Raw genomic sequence first — 20,825 nt, 5'->3', positions numbered from 1 at the left:
AGAGTGCTGCAATGAGATGTTTCATTTTGGATCTCAGTTGGTCTTCTGTATGAAAAGAAGTCTTACTGAACACTGTTTTGACTCCCAAGTTAGAAAAGCTTGACCAGTGCCAGTGAATGTGGCAGAAACTTTTGATTGTTTGTCTTATGCTCCACATTTATTCACTGAAAATGCAGATACAGGGAAGATTCCAGTTGTCTGTTTCCATGTCTGTCTATTTAAGGTCTTGTGTCTGAGAACTTTCTGGAGGACACAGGACTATCTAGTATATACGAAACTGAAGTTCTTGAAAGTTGTTTACTTGTATTTTTGATTCTTTAGTTGCGCAGCTTGTTTTAATGAGACTAAGAGACATGGCATGATGACTGTGAAGAACCTTATTGCTCTAATCTTCCTAGTTTTCTCAATTCTATATTTTGATATTACAAGGTTGGAGTTAGGAAAATAGCCTGTAACCAATAGCAGAGAAGAGTATCTCAGATCGCTTCCTCTTTTCTATTCCCTGTTATCATTTATTTACTTTCTCACACTTCTTTTGGCAGTGACCACTGGTATATCTGATCGTGTTTGTAATTTGTGAGAGCAAATTTCTATTTGCTTGGAAAGCATCCAGTGCACTACTGATGCTATTATTTTTGTACCTTTAAGAGTAGCTTGGGATTATGTTTCAGAGGTTTTAGCTAAATAGTTGGACTTTTCTTTGTTCTGAAGATAGCTTTGGTTGACTTGGTTCAGAAAGTAACAACTATGCGGTTTCAGCAACACATTAGACTGGAAGTCACAAACCTGAATGTAATGATCTGGGAATGCCCTTTTACTGTGAATTGCTGATTGGAAGCTTTGCATGGTAAAATATTTTTCTGAGCATCAGATGGAATTTTTAAGGGGATGATGAAAGTCAGCAGGAAAAACAATGAGGAGAACATGGCAATTCTTCATCCCTGATCTCATTTAGGAGTTCCAGCTGCTTCTAAGAACCTTCTAAAATCAGTTTGCAAGATGAATCATGTAATACATGTCTTAGGATTATTTGTTTTTCTCTGTATAAGCTTTTGGTACTGCTTTCATACACCTTTCTACAAAAATGGTGTTGGTTTTTGTTTTTGTTTTTTAAGTGATAATAGTGGAGACTATAGACCGTGAGAACTGGCAGCACTGCTATTTAAGATTTTTCTCATTAATCTATTGGGAAATAGGCAGTCATTGCTTGGCTGTGTGTCTATTCTGTTCATTTTCACAGTCACACACAGAATCACAGAATGGCCTGGGTTGGAAGGGACCTCAAGGATCATGAATCACCAACCCCCCCTCTCCCCCCTCCCCTCCCAGCCACAGGCAGGGCCACCAATCCCTGAATTTAGTACTAGACCAGGATGCCCACAGCCCCATTCAACCTGGCCTTGAACACCTCCAGGGACGGGGCATCCAAATCCATCTTCACAGCAAGAATGTGCATTGGCTTCAGTGCCTAACTTAAGTACCTCTTCCTTCTCAGGTGACTAGCTTGGAAGTCATTAAATACTGACAAGAATTTAATTTTCTGAATTTCACAGTTCCAAATTAGTTACTATTAATTGCATGAATTGTTCAGAATACCTTTACAAAAAAATCGTATATAAGGTGGGGGTTTAAAGACATAGCTGTGGTGTTCCATAAAAAGGAGATATCGTGAAAGGAAGTTCCAAGGCCCAGGGAGAAAAACAGTGTGGATCCTAAAGAGGTTCTTACAGGGTAAAGCGTGTGAGAGTGTTGTGGAAGAATATAGGGCCAATAAAGTGAGAAGATGTGAATGGTGCAGGACGACAGATTCCTCAGACATGATGAAATAGAAGGAGAGACCTGGTAGAGAGATCTAGGAGAAAATTCATATGCTTTGAATGACCAGATCTGATCAGGGTGTGGATCAACGGGGCTTACTTGACTGAAGTGATAGGGAAGAAAGGGGTGTAACAAATGCTTCTGAGAGAGAGCAAATATATTAGTAGCAAGCAGAGAAAAAGGACAGGATCTTGGGAAATTCAGAAGATAAAATGACAGATCTGGAGATGGAATTTGTGGTCAGCAGAGTCCAGGATAACTCACCATGCATGTTGCAGTTACTTGGAGAATGTAGTGAATTGGCAGCAGTAGAAAAAATATTTTTTTTGTCTGTGTCATGTTTTATATTATTACATGCCAAGTCAGTGACAGAAGTTGAGATGCAGGTGTGACTCAGATGTTAAAGGCTGTTGATTAAAACCAAGCAGGTTGGTCAAGGCCTAAAAGTAAGGTGGAGACCACAGAACCACCACAGACTTCTGGAAAGGAGAACTGGGCCCCTGCCTCATGAGGAGCACCAGCAAAATACTGCAGGATAATACTGTAGCATCACAACTGGGTAAAATCTCCAGGGATGTAGGATTGTGGAATATAAGTAGAGTCATAAGCAGCCTGAGGTATCCTGATATAGTCTGGATCCTGATGTTTGACTGGCCATTGGACTTGCTGAGGATTTTGTTAGTTCTGTTTTAAATTAAGTTCTTTAATTCTGTAGCTGTGAAAGTCGGCTTCTGGTGAACAAGGTTTTAGTTTTAACATACATCCTCTTCTCTTTCAACAGTGCTTAAGGGAAAGGCTTACAGGAATGGTTATGCAGAGGATGAAAAATCCCCTTAGGAGAATTGTTTCACACCTAGATTTACTGAAACAGAGTTGGAAGACTTTCTTGCTTACTTCTTAGCATAAACACCAGTCTTTGTGGAAGACACCTTGCTGACCTTGCACCCACCCTGCTGATTCATTCCACCAACTTATGATCTGAACATAAGTGGGAGTAGTTATCCCCTAGGGGAAGACAGTCAAACTTGTTTCTCGTTTATGTGTTTTTCATTTCTGAACTGAAAAAAGCAAAAGGCTTTTCTTTAAGAGAGGCTGTATGGCAAAGAAAAGGTGAGCTCGCTTGTAAGAATAATAGGAGGTTATTATCAGAAGAAGGGAATAATTTTTTTCATTTGAAAAATAATTTACATTGATTCTAAAATATTTTAAGAGTTTCATTTTGAGCCTGTTAACTTCAAAAAACAAATAGAAAGCTATAAGCATAATACTAACTGCTACTGTGGTTCACTGCTTGTGTGGAACTCGTGGTTAATCTTTTGTCCACAAATCCATGTCAAACAAAGAAAAAAGTCATCAAGCACAACTTCACCAGTATAACTCATTGTTTGGATGAAGCACTTTAAGCAGAAGACTGCTTTTGTTGACTTTGGTATTCTTGTTAAGAGAAGTTGTGTTGCCATTTCAGGAGAAAGGCACTGTGCATTTTCTGAAAGCTTTGTTTGTGAAATGAACACTGGTTCTGTAACTTGAATGCTGAGGCTTGCACATAGTCATGTCTTTGAACAGACCTTATTTTCCTCTAAGTAGGTTACTATGCCTGTGCCTTACTTGTTGAAAAAAATAACACTTCCTTATCCCTGCCATTGTGTGCCTAATTAAATTGTTGCCAGAGCCGTATGTTGCAAATGCAGTGGGTTGATTGTGGTAATCATGTTATCTTTTTGTTTTCAAGATAGATTTCAAAAGTCACCTGTGACAGTGATTCAACCAGGGTTAGTTTTGTTAGGAGCAATCCCTACTAACAGATTGAGACTTGGGATTGAATTGTATAAAAGGTTCTATTTCAACTTGAGATGGTAAAACTTGATTTCTTTGGCCAGCTGGGAAAGTGAATTTGGTTCTTGGCTTACCATTTTCTTTTAAAGTAACAATAAATGATGTGGCTGACAAGCAAAGGAAGACACTGTGGATGGGATTCAACTTGTTTAAGATGAGGTTTCTACAATGTAGATGTTGATGAGTTCCAAGCTCCTTACTCATTTTTCAGTGGGGGAGGACAATTAGGCACTTCTGTAACACAACTCATCTGACCTATTCTAGATATATGCTTTAGGATGATGATTTCATTTCTCTCCCTAGTGATCACAAAGAACCTAGATGTCCATCTCAGATGTCAAAGTCTGCAGCAGGTCAGGACTCTAGCTGATCACGTGTGATGCAAAGGAGAGTGACAGATGTGGTCCTGAGTAAGGGAAAGTTAACAGAGAATGTCATATCTTGCCAAGCAGATTGGTACAAGTACAAGTGTACTTGTATTGTGCAGCTCCAAAAGGACCAAGAGATCCTGAGTAGGGAGAACACCTCTAGAAAGGTTAGGAAGGCAAAGCAGAAACAGTTCAACATCTGTCTCACCTTAACAACCAGAAGGAAATGCTTTTGTGTCCTTGGGAATAGAGGGTGAGTTCTTACATCAGATAAAGCTCAGTTTCAAGAAGTTATAATCTTTTCAGCCCTAGTAAGTGGAAAATCAACTTCGTATAATAAATATTTAAAGTAGAGCTGTAAAGTAGTGAAACAGTGGCATGTTTTTTATAAGTGCTCATGTTGCTTGCCCTAACCTGATGGTGGCGTTGGCTTTCCTGTACATGACGCAGTGTGGGTGGAACAACAGCATTCAATTTTTAACTGGAGAAATTCTACATACTCTCTGTCCTGCCAGCTCTGAGATTTGAGTCTGGCAATGAACCCAAGAACCTGGGCAGGTTGAGGCTGGGCAGGTTGAATGTTCAGTGAGTTTTTTGGGAAGGAGTGGCAGCTGCTTTACTTGCGTATTTGGTCCCAGCCTTTTTTTCAGGAGGCCTCAGGGTAGTACTGGTGCTGCTCTCCCATTCTACTAATTTTGGAAAGTCCTGAGCTAAGAAAACACAAAGGGAGCTGCAAGATGCAGCCAGAATTTCTGTATTTGAAAGTGCAGATAGAGAACTTGGATTCTGGTATAAACTCTTCATGGTCACGTGCTGTGTTGCTCTCTGGCTCTCTAAGCAAAAGATGCATTGGCTGGCATAAACAGATCAATTTAATTTTAATACATGAGTTTTTGTAAGTAGTATCAGACAAACTGGTGTGTACAGGCAGTTGATATTATAAATAAAAAAAAGCAGTGTATATACTTTTTTTTTTTTAAAGTGAATTTGGGTTATGAAGTGCAATGATCTTAATAATGTGTTTTAAAAAGCGAATTAATGTTTATTGTGAACTATGAGACAACTTGTATAACAGCTGCACTTCTCTGGCAAACATTTCTAGCCTCAATTTTTAGTACTTCTTTAAAAATTAGTTTTAAATTATATACAAGAAGCAGCCAGTTCTGCATTAAGACTCAGCATTCACAAATTTTCCTGTTCTCCTCCTGCTACTTAGGAAGGAGTAATCTCTCCTACTGATCTAGACGTTGTGATGTCTGATGGACTGGGAATGCGATATGCGTTTATTGGACCTCTGGAAACCATGCATCTTAATGCAGAAGGTAGGTTAAAATGAGATGAACGGGGGAAAGGCTTCTATTGTGTAAGACCCTGGAAATGTTATACAACAAACTGGGTTAGGTCTGCTGCTACTATGACTTTTCTCTTCAGACACTGATGATGAAAAAAGGAACACGTATAAAATTTAAGATCAGATGGAAGGAAATGAATGCTGACTATTCTGTTGTAAGCAACTGGATGAAAACTGAATCTAATTGAAACACCACCTGTCCCCGTGCTTTGCCAACGTTGCTGTACGCATAGTTCAGAACTGTCTGAGTGTCAGGAAAAGAAAGTATTTTAAAAGTTCGTCTGATAGTCCAGTGTAAACAGCGACTTTCTGACTACAGTGTGATAGAAAGAAGCACATCACAGGTGGTCCTGCAGGAGAGAAGGTTGACAGAAAAATTACTTTCTTGGCCATGTAGATGAGCATACTTGCTTGTATTCTCCAAAAGGCTTGTGAAACAATAGACCCTGAGTAGGGGGAGCACCTCCCAGCAGGTTAGGAAGACAGTGTGAGTGAAACTTGCTTTCTGTAGATGGCTTCCTCTTTTTTGCAGAATTTGTAGGCTAAGATCCAGTGTGAATACAGCTGGAGCTGGCTAGCATGAAGTGAAACAAGTTCTGCCCACAAAATACTGTGTATACAAAGTTGATTTAGCTAAGCAATCAGGTGGTAGACCAACATCTACCTTGCGTAATAAAAATGGGTTTTGTACGTTTCTGGAAATTGTACATATGAATCCAAGCTAAATAAAAAGTTAGCTACATAAAATGTAATCAAAATCACAGGTTTGCGATACAAGCATTTAAACAAATTGATAAAGCATGAATGATCTTTACTTCCTAACTAAATACATTTTTTGTTTTTCACTTGTGCTGTATCTTTTTCCTTTTCGCGGTGGTCCCTGACGTGGTAGGACCCTGTCCCATTGCTGGATCTTTTAGGCACTGCTGCAGCATATAAGGATGCAATAATAAAGATAAGAAAGCAGAATCATAAAACACTAGTGTGCAATTAGAAGTGTTATTTTATGTCCCCTTGCTGATTGATTGCTTGACACAAATTTATGTCTCTTGAGGTTAACTTGCCAATTGTGAGATTAATGTGATATTACGGGTTCTCTAGCAGAGGCTTTCAGTTGTGTTTGGTGCATTGCTAGGGAAATGTCCCTCTCCAAGTAGCGGTGTCTTCCTAAAAGCTTCTGAGGAGGGAAGCTTTTCAATCTTCTCTGTAGTGATTTCAGACTTACTGTCAGTAAAGCATACTGAACAGAACATATGCTCATTGCATGAGCCTAATCGCAGCAGTCTACCTGGAGTCTTGCAGTCCAAAGTCGTCCGGTCCTTGCACCCAGCTCTACTAACCTGCCATAGCATCCTCTGGAGGGTTCATCCATTTGCATGTGGTTCTGAAAGGTTAACTTGTTAAACAGCCTCAACTAAAACATAAAAACATTAAAAAAAAAAAATAATAAAATTAAATACCAGAAAAAATTAAATCAATTTTAGATATTGAATCATTCTTGGGAATCCTTTATCTACCATATTTTATATTTTGTTTGGTGAATAAAATAATTGGTTGCATGGTTGCAACCTGGTAATTGTAATCAATGGCTTTATGTCCAAGTAGAGGATGGTGATGAGTGGTGTCCCCCAGAGGGACTGTCTTGAGAGTGGTGTTCTTCCATTTCTTTATCAGTGACATAGGCAGCGGGATTGAGAGTACTTCCCAGCGAGTTTGCTGATGACAAGCCGAGTGGGGCAGGTGATACTGGCCCTGGAAAAGCTTGAGGAATGGGTCCTCATGAACCTAATGAAATTCAGCCAAGTGCAAGGAGTTGCTCTTGAGTCATGGTGATCCCATATATGTGTACAAGCTGGGAGAATATTTTCTTCAGAGCAGCCCTGTGGAGGAGGGCTTGGGGGTCCTGGTGGACCAAAAGCTGGACATGAACCAGCAGAAAATTCTTGCAGCCTGGAAGGCCAACAACATCCTGGGCTTCATGAAAAGAGGGGTGACAGCAGGGAGAGAGTGCCCTCTGCACTGCCCTTGTGAGCCCCAGCTGGAGCACTGTGACCAGGTTGGGGACCCCAAGCACTAGAAAAATTGGAGCTGTTGGATTGAGTCCGGAGGAGGACCATGAAGATGCTCAGAGGGCTGAAGTACTTCTCCTATGAAGATGGGGTGAGGGAGCTGGGCTTGTTCAGCCTGGAGAAGAACAGGCTTTGGGGAGACCTCTTTGCAGTTTTCCAGTACTTATAAGTAGATTTTAATCGGGAGGGAGGCAGACGTTTTACACAGTCTGATAGTGATAGGATAAGGGGGAGTGGCTTTAAACTAAGAGAGGAGATTTGGATCAGATGTGGGGGAAATCTTTCACTGTGATATTGATGAGGTGCTGATGCAGGCTGCCCAGAGGAGCCATGGATACCCCATCCCTGGAGATGATCAAAGCCAGGTTGTATGAGACTCTGGGCAGCCTCAGCTCAGCTTTGCCCACAGCAGGGGATTGGAACTTGTTGATCTTAGGCTAGGTCTCTTCCAACGCAAGCCATTCTATGATTCTTTCAATTAAAAATGACTCTCAAATAACTAGTACAGTTACTAACAAGGTGTTTTTTATGTATACTCAGTAACTTTGATCCTGAAAAGTATTGCTTCACTCCCAATCTGGCAGCCAAATATTCTCTGAGTCTGGAGCTGCTCCTGTTTATGTGCTGGCAGTATGACTCAAGCTGTTGCTCTCATCAAAGACATTAAAAATTGTCAGCGCTGCTGATGTCAGGACACGCAATGGCTTACGGTCATAGTTCTGTACTACTGCCAACTTCTTTGCCCAATATTGCTTCCCATAGTACAGAATAGTGGACCTCGCTTGCCCAGGACAACTCTTTCTGATTCATTGTGGCAGTTAGTGTCTATTTTTGAGCAGTAGAGAGAAATGGAGATAGGTACATCTTCTCTACTGCTATTAGCCTCCCCAACATCTTTACCTTTCTAGCCTTCCCACAGTCTTAAACTCACTGCTAATCATTGTGGGAATGGTAGTAGAGATTCAAGAAGCATGAGAGGAACATTTGTGAGAGATCCTGGAAGGCCAGGAAGACTTCCTTAAGTGTTGTGTGATGTTTTTGTTTGGTTTTGGATAAAAAATAATATTCCGAGGATTCATCTATTGATTTTTGAAGTCGTGTTCATGTGAGATGCCATACATCAGAATCTTCCCATGATCCTCTTTTGTGCTAATGCTGGGCTTCCTCCATGATAGTTCTTGTGTCCTTTCCTGCATATTAACTAGTCTTAACAAAAGTTGTCATTTAGGCCACCTGCATGAGTAATAGAAATTTTGAATATATAGATGTGTGCCAGCAGTCTTCAACATGGAATAAAGTGACAATATCAAGTCATTAAAAGGAGCAGAAGCAGTAACTGTAGAACTAAATGGCAATAGGGATGAGGGAAGACCTTTTTTGCTTTTCAAAAAAAAAAGACATTCAAATTACTTAACATTCTAATATTGATTGTTTGTTTAAACATAAATTAAATAAATGAGTGTTGATTTCATAGAATCAACGAATGGTTTGTGTTGAAAAGGGCCGCAATGATCATTGAGTTTCAACCCCCCTGCTGTGTGCAGGGTCACCAACCACCAGACCAGGCTGCCCAGAGCCACATCCAGCCTGGCCTTGAATGCCTCCAGGGATGGGGCATCCACAGCCTCCTTGGGCAACCTGTTCCACTGCATCACCACCCTCTGTGTGAAAAACTTCCTCCTGATATCTAAGCTAAACCTCCCGTCTCAGCTTAAAACCATCGCCCCGTTGTCCTATCACTGTCCACCCTCATAAACAGCCGTTCCCCCTCCTGTTTATAAGTTCCCTTCAAGTACTGGAAGGCCACAATGAGGTCTCCCCAGAGCCTTCTCTTCTCCAAGCTAAACAAGCCCAGTTTCCTCAACCTTTCTTCATAGGAGAGGTGCTCCAGCCCTCTGACCATCTTAGGGGCCTCCTCTGGACCCGCTCCAAGAGCTCCATGTCCTTCCTGTTCTGAGGGCCCCAGGCCTGGACGCAGTGCTGCAGATGGGGCCTCACAAGAGCTGAGTAGAGGGGGACAATCACCTCCCTCTCCTGCTGGCCACCCCTTTTTTAATGCAGCCCAGTAAGCTGTCTTTTGACTTTGTCATCTTATGGTTTCACATGGCAGTATCACAACAAAAGCTGTTAACTTCCTTTACAAGCAACAGCCATAGAATTGAGTAGTGTCACTTGACCTGTTTACTTATTATGGGATTATGTCAGCAGACACAGTGTCCCTTTGCATGTGTGCCGATATAATTAAAATATACTTTCATCCACATTTGTCACATAATCTTCGCAAACTTCACACATTGACAGAAACTGTTTCCCCATGCCAAACTGCAAGTATAGACAGAAACTGTTTCTCGCTGCCTACCCGTAAGTATACTGAAGAGGGTCTGGCCTCAATGAGATTTTATCTCCTGGTTCTTGAACTGTCACTTTCTTTTAAACCACTGGAAAAAATGATCTGTAAAAGCAGAAGCTAGGCCGTAATCTATGGTGTTTCATATATCTGCAACGAAAATTCTTCATGTATACTTAATGATTGGCTGTTTTAGATCAGTTAATTTATTAGTGTGTTATTTAGTGAGCTATAATTGTAATTTAATCTTGGTCTAAACCTGCTAATACTTGCACAAGAGCTGGATAGAGGGAAGTTGAAGGATCTGCGTTGCTTTTTTTGCTATCTTGCATTTATCAAATCGCCATTCTAGGTTCTTGTTCTGCTTAGCCCTCATTGTGAAATTTGTGTACTTGTCTACAGAATGAACAGAATGGAAGTGGGCATGGATTCACGGTCCTTAAAAGTACAGCTCTTTTGTACAAAAAGCACAAAGCATCAAAACAAAAGAGGGAGAATCATAAGCCATAACTGTAAGCAAGGAGATTTTTTTTCTCCCCTGACTTGACAAAACATAGCCAAGCGTTTATCTTAATTACTGTAGACATATGTGCTGGCTAGTTCTAAAGTGTACATTATTTTCATTGCCACATCCTTTGGAACAAACCAAGCTTTAATCCATTTCAGAAATTGTTGTGCTATAAGCAAGTAAGGAGAAGGTGCAAAATTCTGCAAGTTAAGGTAGTCAAATCAAAGAAAAGGAGGACTGCCTCTGTTTCTTCATTCAGACACATTCTTGTTTTATGTGGAATTACATGCAGATGGTTTTCTTCAAACCTACAACGCCTAGAAACATAATACCTCTTTCAGCAAAACAGAGTTTGGAACTTCTTTACTTGGACATGCCCTAACCATGACAAATTCCTCCATGGTATTCCTGAAGTACACCTCTTCTGTTCTTATCTATAATCATCTTCAGCCTTAACAAGTGCAACCACTTCTGAAATTTTACCTGCTAAAATCACCCCACCCCAGCCTTCTCAAGTTGTTGATGCTGTTGCGTCAGCGGCTTGACTATCTTTCCTTCTCTTTTTGAGTCACTATGTATGTTCTGAATATGTTGTTCAAGTTCAGAGTAGTCAAGTTCATGCTTCTATCTTTTTTCTCTCGCAAGTATTTCAGTGCCTTCCTGCCAGACTGGTTTACCAAGCTAATTTGCTCGCATCCTTCAGCCTTCATGCCTGTTGCCTTTCTTACAAAGAAGACTTAGCATGCAATAAGCTGTTACTCGAAGATACTTACATATAATAATGCCTGAACAAACCTACCTTTTATATTGTCAGGTATAACCTTCTTTTTTCCTATTAATCCCATTGCCTTGGTATTTAGGACCCCACCTCTGAAGAGAACTTCTAAGGGCAGCAAAGTCTTTTTTGCATGCTTCTAAACTAAATGCCTGTTGAGAGTTCCTTTTCCTTTCTCAGTGTCCCGTTCATCTTGATGATGCAACTAGAGGCATTTCACTAATACCCATGTTTGTACCACACCAATGGAAGTCCTTCAGGTGAGCCCTTGAAAACCAGCAGTGGATCTTATTCTTCCTATGTAGTTGGTATAAAAGAGGCTTGCATTTCCTCTTGGGCAAGATAGATATGGGCAACTGAGAATGAACATCCTCCTCTAGCTTGTGATAACCTGTTCTTGTAAATACACTGTACAGTCAAAAAATGTCGGGTGGAACAGGGATGTACTCCTTTTCATCTCTGTAATCCATACCTACTGCTCCTTTAAACACTTTGTTATTCATTCCTCTTCTTCCCCTCTTAAACACAGTTCCCACGTGTGGTGGGATGAATATTCAGGGAACTCCTGCCCTCCCTGGGGGTATTTCTGTTCTGTGGTTATGGTTCTCAGGTGTCTGCTGCAAAATGTCTGCCTTCTCCCCCAGCCCCTTTTCTCCAACATGGATGAGGTGAGTGTAAAAGGAAGAGAGAGGTTTAGACAGAGGAATGGCAAGCCATGTGGGCAAGTGGAAAGTATTGCTATCCCTGTGCTGTAAGTTGCTTATCCTTTTTTGTTGGAGATGCAATTTTTTCCTGGCTGAAGATGGGACACAGCACTAGGTGCATGGAAAGGTGGTGGCCTCACGTGCCATCTTTCTCCTGTTTTTCCAGCTTCCAGGTGCACCTGTTTTTGTCTCATACTGCTTATTGAGTCTAATTCATCAAGCTAAAAGTGTTACCTGGGGAGTATCAACAAGGATTAAAGTTAGAGGGATTCTGTAGTACTTGTTCTCCATCTTCTTGTCACCCATCTTCTTGTCCCTGTGCTCCAGTCAAGTGCTTTTCTTATCCACCTTTGTTTATAGCCCTGACCTTTGAAGAAACTCATAAGTCTGAAGGCCTGGAATCAAATGTTTGTCTTTTTGAGTTTGCAGTTGCAAAGCAAAGTGACTTTTCCAACAGTATTTTCCATTGTTAAGTGCCTTCTTAAAGCTAGTAGCATGGGGTTGATGTTTACTTGCATCAGGTCACGCATTGCATTGCTCCACTGAGATTTTGCACTGGGAGTGCAAGGTAGCTACTTTGAAATGTATTTGTTTGTTTGTTTGCCTCTGAGTGAAATCATGAATGTATTCTAACTTTCAGTGTTTCCTTCTCCTAAGACTGAAAGGTGCTTGCACAGAGCATTCACCCCTGTTTGGCATGCAGTGTACATGCCTTGCTTGTAGCAACGATGTTGAGATGAACCGTAGTGTTGCTGCTCTTTACATCCATAACATTTTGGTTTTATAGCTTTTCTTATTTTGATGGCTTTGCATAAGGCTTCTTTTCATTCCTACATTGCATGCAATGAGTGAATTGTATTAACCAACCTGCATTTGGCATGTCTGTGTTGCCTTGGTGAGATGCACCCACCCAGAAGCTGTTGCGATTCGTTCAAGCTGCAGATGAGTTGCCAGGAGCTCGATTTGTAAGCTTAGCTGGCTGAGTGAACTTCTGAATGCCATCTCAAGCACAGGAGTTCACATCCACTGGGTAAACGAAACAGCCAAGTCCAAAGATTCCTCTACCCAAGCTATTAAGGTTCTCTCTTTAAACTGAGGCTCCTGAAATACATTCATAACACAGAGACTTCTCACCTGCCTTCTTCTGACTACACTAGAATCAGAAATTCTCAGATCTGTAGTGTTACTGCCAGGCTTACCTGGTGATTGTGAGCATGTTTGTATTAGCCTGAGGAAAGTTACTGATCCCAAACTTTTCAGCACTGGTCTAGGTGTCATTTATCTGTGTCAGCTGTTTAAGCACCAGAATAACTGGTAATTGACACTGCTTCATTTACCATTACTTCAATTACTAATTGCTTTTGTGGATTTGCTTGAATTGCTGTATTTGACATTTCTTCTTTTCTGGTAATTTGCAAGTGAGTTTGCAAAGTGTCCACATAGTTCTGCACTCCAGCCTCAGCAATTTCTACTTCTGTATCTGGGAACTTTCTATAGTGTTGCATGATGTGGGGGCAAATGTTTTGCTCAAACTCTTCAAAATTAGAAGAAAAAGCTCACATGAACAAGGTAGAATGTAGATACTACCTTCCTGTGGTTGGTGCATGAGTGTCATCTAGAATATCCCTGTAGGTTGTTCCAGATTGGCTGCAGGTGCAAGTCTATGAACCCAGTTGTTAGGAGGTAACAGACCAGCCCTTTACACTAGTGGCAGGACATGGCAGTATTCCTAGAAGCAGTGGTCCTTTGCAGAGTTTTTAGGCAGGAGGATGATCTCTGCTTATTCTCTCAATGGAAGAGATAGAATTGGATCATGGCAGTTCTGCAGTTAATGCTTCTCTTCCCAAATATTTCTGACGCTGCCATCAGTGGTATTTTGGAGCCCTCTAGACAACTTGAATGTTTCTGGCTGCGTATCAATCAAGATAATTGAACAAAATACAAAGTTTCCAGGTAACTAGTGCACTGATACACCTATATGACTAGATATCCTCTTTTTTTTTTTTTTCTGCTAGAGAAAGCCAAAACATGCCAGAGCGTGTTGTAGGAACAGATGTGCCCCATGGGTGGATAACACAAGGAAATAGATTGACAAAATGCTGACAGGAATGCTCTTGGCACGAGACATGAGTTCAAGCTACTTAAGAAGGCTGCTCTTTTTCTCAGTTTCCTTCCTTCTGATACTGTTTCTAATCCATTTTTTAAAAAGGGTTCAGTACTCTCAAATCTTTCCTGGTTACTCTCAGGCAATGGATGTGTTCTCCCAGCTGTTATAATGTCAGTGCCCATTTCCTAATGAAATTGTCTGTCTTTTGAAAGTTCTTCCACCAATTGGTCCAGAAACAACCGTGTTCTCCATAATCTTACTGACCTCAGAAGCCATTTGGAATGTGTGTACTTCAGCACTTTCAGGCTATGAGGTATGCTGAGCACTACAAGTGTTAAACAGTTTATGATTCATGGTTACCAGTAGTTGGAGGTTTCTTTCCTTCATCCACCTTCAAGCTCAATCATTTAGAGTTAGGCAGGTGTGACTTTTATGGTATTCATATCACAAATTATTGCATTCCAGGGAACTGTCTGCAAGCTGTTTGGGAAAGAGAGTACTTAATGACTTGGCCTAGGATACATTCTGTCATGTGGTACTCTCTTAGTTTTTCTTTTGTTCTGTGGTTGGATAAGACCATGGCGAGTTTAAGCTCATGCTTCTCAGTGTATACAATCTCCTGAGCCCTCGTATGGTTGGTGACCATCACTACTTTGTCTTCAATAGCTTTGTCTTTGCTTTGATAGTTAGATAACAATGAGAATGAAGGGCAAAAATTCTTCTGTCTCTGAGGTTCTCAGAAAAGGAGGATAATCACAAGGTTCTACAGGATATTCAGAGCTTCCCCTCTCAAGTTTAGTGTTTTCACTGGGATAATGGTTCCACGCCACATCCTTACCTCTAAATAGATTTGCTAACTACACTAAGCTGGGTGGTGCAGTTGATGCACAAAGAAAGGGATGCCATCCAGAGGGACCTGGAAAAGCTTGAAAATTGGGTTCTCATGAACCTAATGAAATTCAACAAGGCTAAGTGTTGCACTTTGGTCAGGACAATCCCAGATATGTGTGCAGGCTGGAAGAACAATTTGAGAGCAGCCCTGTGGAGAAGGTCTTGAGGGTCCTGGTGGATGAAAAGCTGGGCATGAGCCAGCAGTGTGCGCTTGCAGCCCAGAAGGCCAACTGCATCCTGGGCTACATGAGGAGAGAGGGAGCCAGCAGGGAGAGGGAAGGGATTATCCTCCTTTGCCCTGCCCCTGTGAGGCCCCAGCAAGTGTACCACATCCAGGCTTGGGGTTTCCTGCATGAGACAAATGCAGAGCTGTTGGATTGGGTCTGGAGGAGGGTACTGAAGAAGTTCAGAGAGCTGGAGCATCTTTCCTGTGAAAACGGGTTGAGGGAGCAGGGCTTGTTCAGCCTGGAGAAGAGAAGGCTCTGGGCAGACTTCATTGCAGCTTTCCAGTTCTGGAAGAGAGCTTATGAACAGTGGGGGGACTGGCTTTTTACACAGTCTGGTAGTGATAGGACAAGGGGGAATGGATTTAAACTAAAAGAGAGGGTGGTTAGGTTAGGTGTTCTGATATAATTTCCTTGTCAAATTAGCCAGCTTTATGGCAAAATGTGTTTGCTCCACTTTGTCAGGTGGATCACAATTTCCCCTAGCACTGCCTTCACTGACCTTCAGAGATCGTCCTGTTATCATAAAAGCCAAATCCCTGCGGTCATCCGCAGTTGCACAACAAAGTACTGATCTGCAAGAATCTGTCTATTCTTCCTCAAACTTTGTTCCTTCGCTGGAGACCACCATATGGTGATTTCCTTGCCTTTGACTCTTTCCCTTTGAGATTTGTTGCAAGGTCACTAAATAAAACCCATAAGAGGGATGCTTCAAATGATACAATGCATACCAAGCAGGAGAAGAGGAGAGGTGAGAGCACTCCTTGTGTGCACTAGCTGGGGAGGCTTTCTGGTCTAAGGTAACAAAGCACAAGTATAACCACTGTTAGGTACTGCACCCCTCACCAGCATTGCCTGTTGATGTGTAACGTTTATTGGTTTTGTAGTGAAGATGTATCTTAAGTGATTATTCCATGAACCTTAGTGAAAATGCAGCAGATAGAACCCATTTTTCCTAGGTGGTAATGAGCTGACTTAGGCATAAGAGCTCACCTTTTCTGGATTCTAAGTTAAGACTAAGCTTAAGCAAAGGTAGTTTTGCACACTGTATTTAAAGTAAGAATTTCTGATCATTTCATTCTTATTTTAGGTATTTCAAATTATTGTGAAAGATACCGTGAAGGTATGAAACTTGTTCTAAACACCTTTGGACCGGTTCCAGAATTTTCAGGTGAAATTGAGCAGAAGATCAGTCAGGTAAATATAGAGCCAATAAATGCAATGGCATTCACAACAAAGAACGTTAGCTTATACATATGTATAATTTCAATTTACTGTTAGAGGTATCTGTACTCTGTTTCTTGTTTGAATGTGCACCTTGAGGGAAAAGATCACTACAAAATGTATGATTATCTGAGTCCCTTTTCAGAGCACTTTGAAATACATCAAAGGAATATGATCAGGTGAGTAACGTTATTACTAGCCAGAGGAGTCAGCTTTAAACAGCTGTGGGTTACAGACATTAAATCTCTCACACAATTTTTTATCATGTCTGTGCTATGTCCTTTGTCATTACGTGCAAAACTCCAAGTTCCTCTTCTTATACAATAGCCTTCCTCCCTTTGTCTTCCTCCTACTCATCTTGCTACATAAACCCTGTAGTTTTCTTCCTCCAGCTGTTCTGTTGTTGGTGGTGTAGTTAAAAACTAGATCTGTGGTCTGTAACGCATACAAAGGCATGTTTACCTCAAGCATGTGAGCAGTCCTGTAAGATAGCTTATATGCACAAAGATAACATGTGTTTTAAGTGCTATGCTGTATTGGCACCCAGTTTGTCTTTCAAGTTTCAAAACCAACTATTTGTTTGTACTCACCATGCAAGATATTATGTGCATCTATAGAAAGTAGCTAAAGTATTGCCATTTCCTTATTCTACATTTTCATAGTTGTCTTTTTTAATACTTTGCTAAAGAACATGGATGTGTAATGAATTGATCTTGATTAACTGTCACAGATTAATTCCCTATATGCAGTCACTCTGGAACATAGCATTTTTCTGCCTTTTTATATTAATGCAGTTTCAACATCTGCTATGTTAAAAGGGAAAGAGTGTTTTTTGTGCTCAAACAACATAGTCTGCTTATAACAATCAACAACTGAGAGTTATTACAAGTAGAAGCTTTTGATTAGGATGAAACAGTTTGAGTTTCTTTATGGAATACAAGATTCCACTTCAGTATCTGTCTTTGGTTCAGCATTTGTTTCTGTGTCTATTATCTGAAGTCATCAGCACCAAAGATGGGTTTTCAAGAATCTTTTCATAAGAGTAGAACATCTCTTACCTTATTCTTTTGTCTCTCCCACTGATTTTTCCTGGAGTGACTGCAGCTTGCCAGGCATTGGGAGCAGCACCAAGTTTTCTTCAGCTTCTCAGCACTTAACTTTTAAACCTAAGACCTCGGTTGCTGTTTTGGCCAAGATGACCTTATGATCTCTATCTCTATTTTTTCTTGGGAAGAAAATCTGTTACCAATGTTCTAGCTGGCCTCCATTTAATGCCTTTTGTTCTTATTTCAATGATAGCAGGTACATCTGGGCAGCTTTGTTTATGCACTCAGAAACAAGGTTGGTTTTTCACCCATTTAGTTACAAATGTTGTTACCCACTGGTTTGTTCAGGCTTTTATCTTCAGATCCTGAAATAGTGCTCTAATTTCTCTCCCTCATTTTCCAATTAAAAACTAAAATCATAATTCTGGGTTTGTTACAACTCTTCCCCTGCCATTTAAATTGTAACAGGCACTCCTAAAATAAATGTTTGCAACAAACATGGTATTCATCATTACATTTATTAGGAGCTAGAAGAGAAGCCACAGCCTTGAACACGCATACATGGATTTGGCTTAGAGCACGTATTTAGCCACATAAAAGGCCAGGTGGCCTCCTTCCTACTTCATAAAGGGTTGTTGTCAAAAAGATGAGACAGTGGCTGTGTGGGCTAAACGGGGAAAAGAAGCTGATGCACCAGTGTTTCTGTAGGCACCTTCACTGCAACCTTCAGATCAACCTTCTCCAGCGGGAGCACTTTTCCCATGTCTGTTGACTGATCTCCAGTCAGACATGAGGAATTAGTGGCCTATTGCTTTTGATAGATTACATTGCACTTTGTGTTGAACGTTACTGCATCTGATGATTCCCGAGAGCAGGAAAACAATCCTGCTTACTACTCACAAAGTTCTGATTCTCTCTTAAATTTTCTATTTCAGGCCATGTCTGAAAAAGTTCCAGCTGTTCCAAAACACCTCGGTGCCAGAAGAGAATGGAGAGATGACTGTCTCATTGGTCTTGCCAAACTGAAGAAACAAATGAAATCTAACTGAGGGACACCCTGTCTTACAGGACAGACCAAACGAAGAGTGGTTCTTCGTAAAATGTGGAGATTTTTGGTCATGCAGAAGAGACCGAATGTGCAAGCAGTGATGTGCACAAGTGTAGAGACAAATGAAATATTTGGTCCAAATTTGTCGTGACGTAATTAACAGATAACTGGAAACAGCTGTTAGAAGTTCAGTTAAAACTGTATCAGATCATTATATATATATGCATTGGATGTGTAAGCACTAGGTAGCGTTAGCAATATTAATACTATGCAATGCTGGAGCGCAATCATATTTTAAATAACACATTTTTCAGCTTGCTTTGAAATTCAGCACTTGAACAATTATTTGCTTATGCAGGGATCTGGAATTGGCAAACAACAGCTGTTTGTCACTGGAGAAAATGAGCCCTCACTACCAATCGGAGTGGCAGTGAGGTTAATTAGTAAAGCACTGACTGCAGATAGGAGGTTGTGCTAAGCAGAGAGCAGGTTTTTTGACCAGTGAGCTGAGACCTCAGCAGCACTAAGGGTCACTTCAGATTAGCTCTGTAACCATTCCACAGTGCAGGGGAGAGAATTGTCATCCTTGGCAGCGTTCAAGGCCAGGTTGGATGGGGCCCTGGGCAGCCTGATCTGGTGGTGGCAGCCCTGCCTGTTGCAGGGGGTTGGAGCTCGATGATCTTTAAGGTCCCTTCCAACCTAAGTCAGTGATTCAGTGATTACTCCTTCTTCCCCCCCTTTGGCACTTCTGTACTAGTGTGGTGACCTGAATGTGAGTCAATAGATCCATCCTCATCCCTTCCCCCTGGTTCAGTAAGACTGACCAGACACCCGCTTGGTTCTTCAGACAACGCACTTTGATACCCCTTTGAGTCTTTGCCCTAACTCGAGTTGGTGCTGTCGTAGGCATTGCTGCGCAGACGTGCTCTAGGAGGCTTGCCTGTGAGAAATAAAGTAATGTGATTAAGAGCTATTTTGGGAGTTTATAGAGTATAATGGATTTGTCTAGGCTTTTCCAAGCAACTCTACAACCTTCTTAATTGTCTTGGGAAATCACCTCTGTGTTCCTTGTGTCATTATCAGAATCAATGATTGTTTACTTAGGACTCCTCTGTAGACCCCAAGTATCTGATACTTTGCTGCAGAGAGAGAAAGATGCAGTGGCTTAGATGTAGCACTTTGGCCTTCTTGCTGTCCCTCCCTCTAGGAGGAGGCACAGTGGCTGTGTAAGGATGGAGTGTATTCCTGAAAGCAGCAGTATCTCCGGCAGCTGCGCTGGTATACTTCAGTCCACATCAAGGTTGTCTTACAAAAGTACGTACCATGTAATACAGCTGGATTTTGAACTTAGCTGGCACGTTGGGGCATTATTGTTATGCAGATGATGAGAGTAACCTGTAGCAGTGCATTGCACCCGCACTGCTTGAGTTTAGCATTTCTGACTTTGTGCCAGCAGGTCATGTAACTTCTGATACAGCACAGATTCTGAAACGTTAAGCACTCGTTTCAATGAAATGCTCAGGGGCGTTTCAAGGCTTGTTCTTTACAGAAGGTGCAGACACAGAAACATGTTACTGCAGCTCAGTTAGTTACGGTGCTGAGCAGCAAGAATGTCTGCAGGAACACACCACTGCTGCCTCTGTGTAATCACAACGAGCAAGACCTGAGATAAGTTGCGTTCCCTGATGCATGTGGTAGGCTGAGAGCACATCTGTCTGTTCAGCATGGGATGGGGGTGTGACGGTGACTTGAGATTGTCCTACATTAATTTATGATTTGTGAAGAGAAAGGAGGATTTTGAACTCAGTTCTATCCCAAAATTGAATTAAAATTGTCAGGTTTCTTCTATTGCTTTTCATTGCCACAGTGACTGGCTCAATCCTCATTAACCATCTGAAGTTGGGGAGGTCAGCACCCACACTTGGTGCCCTGTTAAGCAATAGTGAATTAATTTTGGGAATGATTTCCTCGTATTATGTATGTTTTTGTATTTTGGGCTGTAGATGATTCCAATTACTTTCAAGATCGAACCTGTTTCGTTTAGAGCATATGGCATTGTCATAATTAATTAGCTCACATTACTTGTGTTGATTCTGAGATATTTTAAAACCTGATTGTGTCTTGAAAGATTTGCTTCCATTTTTATTTTTGCTTATGAATAAAAGATTTTAATGAGAAAGGTACTAAATTCTGCGATCCTTTCTGATACTCCGCTGGTAGAATGAATCTACATGTTCTGAAACCAGTGCCCTGGGAAAATAAGTTGTGGGAGTAAATGGTGAGAATCAGTGTGCACCCTCCTACGGTTCTTGAGTGGTGACCACTGGCTGCAGATTCCCTTGTTGCAAGGGAGTGATTTTCTGTCTGAGACAAAGCTTTGGGAAGGCACAGGAATGTGCCAGACCGATGGTGTGTGGTGTCCCAGCCCCTCACTGGATCAGGTGCATGCAGAGCTCACCTTGGAGCACCGCTTCCCACGTGGGGTCACAGCTAAAGGTCAAGGGAGAGG

At 41.3% G+C, this 20,825-nt stretch overlaps 1 protein-coding gene across 1 annotated transcript in view; it reads left to right on the top strand.

Annotated features, from left to right (window-relative positions):
- The window catches only part of CRYL1 (crystallin lambda 1), a 49,470-nt gene extending 28,975 nt beyond the window's left edge, over positions 1-20,495 (top strand). Inside the window, exons 6-8 of the mRNA XM_052671162.1 lie at positions 5,239-5,344; positions 16,089-16,195; positions 18,204-20,495. Of these exons, the coding sequence (XP_052527122.1) occupies positions 5,239-5,344; positions 16,089-16,195; positions 18,204-18,317 (327 nt within the window). The 3' untranslated portion in view covers positions 18,318-20,495. The remainder of the gene's footprint in view (positions 1-5,238; positions 5,345-16,088; positions 16,196-18,203) is intronic.
- The last annotated feature ends 330 nt before the right edge of the window (positions 20,496-20,825 follow it).

The sequence above is a fragment of the Tympanuchus pallidicinctus genome, unplaced genomic scaffold, assembly GCF_026119805.1.
Source record: "Tympanuchus pallidicinctus isolate F22 unplaced genomic scaffold, pur_lepc_1.0 scaffold11, whole genome shotgun sequence".
Lineage (NCBI taxonomy): Eukaryota > Metazoa > Chordata > Aves > Galliformes > Phasianidae > Tympanuchus > Tympanuchus pallidicinctus.
Note: the sequence above shows the minus strand (reverse complement) of the source record. Positions and strands in the feature narration are given on the sequence as shown.